Source organism: Aedes aegypti, chromosome 2, assembly GCF_002204515.2.
Source record: "Aedes aegypti strain LVP_AGWG chromosome 2, AaegL5.0 Primary Assembly, whole genome shotgun sequence".
Lineage (NCBI taxonomy): Eukaryota > Metazoa > Arthropoda > Insecta > Diptera > Culicidae > Aedes > Aedes aegypti.
Window position 1 is genome coordinate 312,666,429 of NC_035108.1, and position 5,368 is coordinate 312,671,796.

The following is a 5,368-nucleotide window of genomic DNA, read 5'->3' on the forward strand; positions in this document are numbered from 1 at the left end:
ATGTCTTTTTTTATTTCGTCGCCGCACGGTGACGAATCTGACGATTGTCTGCCCTGGATTATACTGGCAAAATGTTAATAAAAGCTTATTTGGTTTTTCCTACTTAGGACGACATTGTTGTCTATGACAGAAAACTTAGATATAAGAAATGAATGTAATGTTTAAAATGATACTAAACAAAACATTTAAAAAGTTAACCTAATGAAAATGTTTATTTTTGGTAAGGTACCGCGGGGCAAGTGGGTAAATGGGGTAAGTGAAAACAATTGATATATTTTACTGAACATGTGAATTAACGTTTTAAACTCATGCGTAAACCTTTGAAGCCATTGAGAGCATTACGATAGGTAAGAGGTTTCTGAGATGTTTCAGCCATTATTGCATAATAGAGCAAAAAATTGTTAACCTGTCAACTGTTACTCCGTAACGAGTTGGCGGCGTACAATCTTATTTTAATATTTTCAGTGGAAAAAAGATGCGAACAATAATTTCCTGTACCGCTTCTTAGTTGTCCTCTGTGACAGTTTCAAACTGCAATAAAAAAAGTTTTAGAATTAATTCGACGTAGACCTAAAGATAACTAAATTTAAACACCGTCAATTTTCTTATCAGGTGGGGCAAGTGAAAAGTTTATCATTAGAGATTGAATTTGTGTTTTCTCTTTATGTAGCCATAAGTAAGCATGGTTCGCAATTATCATAGAAAAACATAACGTGCTGATAATTCAAGAAACTCTATACTCAAGCGTTAAAAGCTATTAGAAATCATGGAACTTCTCTAAAAGATGTTGCCAAACATTACAATATTAATATGTCTACTTCGGGCAGCCAATTAAAAGGAAGACGTTGACTGAAAAGTTGCAATATTAGAGAGCACACGGAAATCTCGTGGAATGTCTATGTAAAGCTAGTTCAAAACATAAAAATGGGGTATAGGTCTATCCACATAAAGAAGATTCTAAATACGTTATTGATGGATTCCGTTTGATTTCTCCCGAAGAGTTATCCGACGTCATATCCGACTTTCTCAAAAACAAATAACGAGCGGTGGAAATTCTACAGAGCAGAAATGCAATTGCTGACCTATAATGTAAGAACTAGCATTGGAAATGTTGCAGTTATAATGATGTCGAATCATTTCAACTAACATAACTGAACAGAAGAAAATTCAAGTGAATAGAATAACATTTTCTTTGTTTACATGTTACTTATGTTATTGTTCATTGGGAAGCCTTAACAAATGTTAAAGCTAATAGAAATCGTGAATAAAACTGTTAGTTTTTGAATTTATTGTTCAAAACAGTAAACTTTTCACTTGCCCCACTTTTGAGGCAAGTGAAAAGTAAGGAGACATTTTTCAAAAACTTTTTCTGTATTTTTTTCTTCAATTTTTCATAAAAATCAATTTCAGCATGCTGCTTTTATTTGGTGGGAGTCAAGCTGAAAAATATACACGACCTCATTTGTTTCAATTTTAAGTCTCTAGAATTTGAAGAATCTCAACTATGCGAATTCCATTACCCACTTGCCCCACTGTACCTTAATCAAAATTTAAAATCAAGATTTAATCTATTATAATATAAAATTTTTTTGTAAATTTTGGACTAAGATGTATTATTCGTTTTGTTGACGAATAGATTGTCGTGCAATTTTTTAACGTGGACAAATAATTACTCACACGTCAGTTTATATGGCAATTTAGCAGAAGCACGCACCTTGCATGCAATACACAATCCAGCAGTGTATGTTACATGTGCGTTACATGTTGGTTTTATTAGCTACGATGGAGGGCAAAATCTCCAATAATTTCATTTCATTCATTTCAATTGATTTCTCATAAACAAAGATTGTAACCTTGCATAGTGTGGCCATATTCCCTTGTTTATTCCTAGGAAGGTTCAGCGGCAGAATGCAGTAAAATGAATACACGGGGATTCAACGATAATAACAATACCAAACATTATTTAAAGTTGCATCTTTAGTTTGTATATATGTAATTTAATCATGAACATATCAAAGTGTATAACAGATACAACCGATGTCTTTTATAAGATATTTGGATTATTGAATTTATAAAAAAAACAGCATACTGCCCATATCAAACAAATTACAAATAAAAATACCGGGAAATAAAAATTAAATCATTCTTACATACTACATAATATCGGACCAAACCATTCAAACATGCGAAGCCCTATTGTGTCAAACTTCTGCAATAGTCGCAGCTTGGGCAAAACGCATTCAACCATCCAACACCACAATCCACCGCGTCTGGTTCTAGGAAAAAATGCATCTCCGAATCGCACCGCTGGTTGTGGTCTTCGATTGCATTTCTCACGCCAACAGCGATTCCTTCGACTCCACCGGGGTGTTTAATTCTGATTCCGCACGAGCACCGCACCACAGTTCCATCTTCGGTTCGGACTAGCTTATCCTTCTGACATTGGGGGCAAAAGACCACTTCCTGATCGTATTCATCGATTTGATAGCATCCGGATCGTTCGTATTCCTCGAACAACCATTCGTCCGTCTCGGCAATAAGCTCTTGGAATATCAATTCCTGTAGTTCAATGTCCTTCTCCAGCTCTGACAGTTCCTGCCGAACAATGGACTCCAGCAAAGCTTTCTCCTCCTGAACGATGTTCCGTTTCCGCAGCAGAAGATCGCAACGAGCCTCTTTGATTCGCAGTCGACATTTCTGAAAACCGAGCAGGGAAGGTCGTGAATATTCCACATACAGTTACAGAGAAAAAATAATAAAATCATTTTCAGAAGTTCAGTACCGACAAGAACAAAATACACAAAGGGTGATTTTCATACATGACCCATTAGGGCAGTTCAAATTTTAGAAATGTTTGAAAATCCTATCTCCCATATGTTCCTTACCATCCGTACCATAAAAATAGTGTTCTGTGAAATTTTCAGCTTTCTAGGAGGTTCTAGGAGCAACATCCTTCATTAAGGTTTGAAGAATGAATTTTTTATATGTGATGATAACGTTCTACTTAAATTACAGTACTAGCGTGTTTTAAACATTTCCCAAAATTTCTCCATAGTAATTTCCGTATAAACCTGCATTGTCTTTGGGCCACCATTAAATCACCACCTAGAAAGCTAAAAATTTCAAAGAACACTATTTTCATGGTACGGATGGCAAGGAACATATGGGAGATAGGATTTTCAAACATTTTTAAAATTTGAATCGCCCTAATGACCTATTTAGGTTTAGATATTTGTATCTCTGCATATACGAAATGACTCCAAATTGGAACTATGAAAATTCTATGTAATAATTCTCGCATAACTTGTGATCTTGCCCTAACAGTCATTGGTAACCGATTGTGTAACTTGTAGCTACCGAGCCAACGAATGGATTTGTATGTTATTCAACAAAGCTACGATGAAGAAAAAATCTTCCTCTATCTCCCAGTGATGATAGTTTTCATCCAGGTTCATTAATTGGTTTAGAAACAATAAGCTACACCAGGCATTGCAGAATTCGCTCTCATTTGAGTATGAAGTACGATTAAAGCAAGCAAAGAAAAACGTCCCATCTGTTGCGGTCCACGATCGTCATTGTATCGCAAGGTGTAACAACTCTGATAAATGGAAGCAGCGAGTGAGAGCCCCAAAGAGAGAGCGATGATAAAATCTATTTTTCTCGCTTGTTTACCGTTGGGGATAGGTGTTTTTCTTTACTGGCACGATAAACAATCCACGAACTTCCAATAGCAATAGTGTCCCCCAGGCTTGGAGCATGTTTAGAGGGGTTTTATCATGCGCTGCTATCCCCCCAATCTGATCAAAGTTGTAGCAGTATACGATAAACAGTCTCTCATAATGTGCAGCATGTTATGATAGTTACAGAGAGCGATACGTGAGAGATTCTCTCAATTTTCTCAGGATTCAATCCCTGAGCTACACACTTTGTGATCAATGGCTTTTAGGGCGAGATCTCAAGTTATGCGCTGGAGACGAACCAGCCACAGGCTGAAAGTCTCGATAATAAAGATAATAATAATAATCAAGTTATGCGAGAATTTATAAGTTTTACAAAACTAGAAAATATTCGCATTTTAGTTTAGTGGAAGTTTTAAATTTCGTCTAAGCGAACAAATTTGCGAAAAACATGCTCTACTCCAAATACTACTCAACTTGAAAATGTTGCTATTTTTATAAAAAATGGCATTTTAGACAATTATTGAATAGAACATTATTTCACGGATCTTTTTAATATGTCTAATCTCTTTTGGCTCTCTAAATGTTTTAAATATTTAAATAGGAACTTAATTTTTGTGGGAATTTTGTTCCTTTTAAAGAATAAAAATGTATCTGTGATGTATGATTCAAATTTTATAAACTGTATAAATTTTACAAATTGTATACAACATCAATGCAGTAAATCTGAGTTTCAAAATCAGACACATTTGGCCCGCAATACGCTGCAGCTTGAGCACCACTGCCTTAGTCATTAGGTTGACTCTACAAAAAAGAAAATATAAGAAGGTCCATTGAATAAGTGAACTTCTAATTATTACAAAACAAAATCAGTAATACCTGAGAGTAATGTTCATTGCTTTCAAGTGAGCTTATTTTTTATTTTGGTCGTAGCATTATTCCTGTTGCTGATTTATCGCAAACTTACCTCTCGCATCATGTCCACTAGCTTCGGGGAACCATATTTGAATCGATGGTGGGCTGCAGTTTTTGATTTGGCTTTTTGGGCGACACTGGTGTGATACGTTGGGGGCGAGTTTACCAACTCCATGTTGGGGCAGCGGAACTGAATATCTACGCGAAATTTAATGTAAAATATAATGTTTTTCGATACGTTTTCTAAAAGATTTAAAAACAAACTGGAGACGAGCAAAAGATTTTGGCGCCCTGGTGCAATGTGATGGATTTTACTAAGGTGGCGCAGATGATTGATGCGTGCCACTAGTTCTCTCTTTCATTCTCCCGCTGTTCTTATGCAGCGCAAATAGTGACGTCACTATTTGCGCTGCATAAGAACAGCGGGAGAATAAAAGAGAGAACTAGTGGCACGCATCAATCATCTGCGCCACCTTAGTAGAATCGATCACATTGGCCCTGGTGATGCACTTTCGTAAGCCTTTTTGTTTTTTTTCTGTTCCCAGCTGATTTTGACGTCTTCGATTGAGGCTTACTTCGTGCACAACAGTGGTGCTCATCATGGAAGCTCTGCGGATCGTATCAAGAGTTTTTCATCGAGACTCCAGTTGCAAGCCGGTATAGGGTCCTAAAGCCCTGTTTCAATTTTGGTACCAAACGCTTGAGTTTAAACCAGAAACACATGTTTACGCAATTTTTAAATAATTATCGTTTGTTTAAGCCCAAAAATCGATTTT

General features: G+C 36.3%; 1 protein-coding gene across 2 annotated transcripts; it reads right to left on the reverse strand.

Moving 5' to 3' along the window:
• Nucleotides 1-1,959: 1,959 nt before the first annotated feature.
• LOC110676724 (RIP-like protein) lies at nucleotides 1,960-5,126 on the reverse strand. Of its 2 annotated transcripts, none has more exons than XM_021845709.1 (3): nucleotides 5,091-5,126; nucleotides 4,645-4,883; nucleotides 1,960-2,697 (listed from the first exon to the last, which is right to left on the reverse strand). In XM_021845709.1, the coding sequence occupies exons 2-3, from the start codon at nucleotides 4,765-4,767 to the stop codon at nucleotides 2,194-2,196; spliced, it is 627 nt and encodes a 208-aa protein (XP_021701401.1). In that variant the 5' UTR covers nucleotides 4,768-4,883; nucleotides 5,091-5,126; the 3' UTR covers nucleotides 1,960-2,193. The 2 variants fall into 2 exon arrangements, with proteins under 2 accessions (XP_021701401.1, XP_021701400.1); XM_021845708.1 differs by lacking the exon at nucleotides 5,091-5,126 and having other exon boundaries at nucleotides 4,645-4,790; nucleotides 4,857-4,883.
• Nucleotides 5,127-5,368: the final 242 nt, after the last annotated feature.

Coding starts and splice junctions, on each gene's coding strand:
- LOC110676724 (XM_021845709.1), bottom strand. CDS start 4,767: ATGGAGTTGGTAAACTCGCCCCCAACGTATCACACCAGTGTCGCCCAA. Junction 2,698..4,644: donor TAGTGGACATGATGCGAGAG/GTAAGTTTGCGA, acceptor CTCGGTTTTCAG/AAATGTCGACTGCGAATCAA.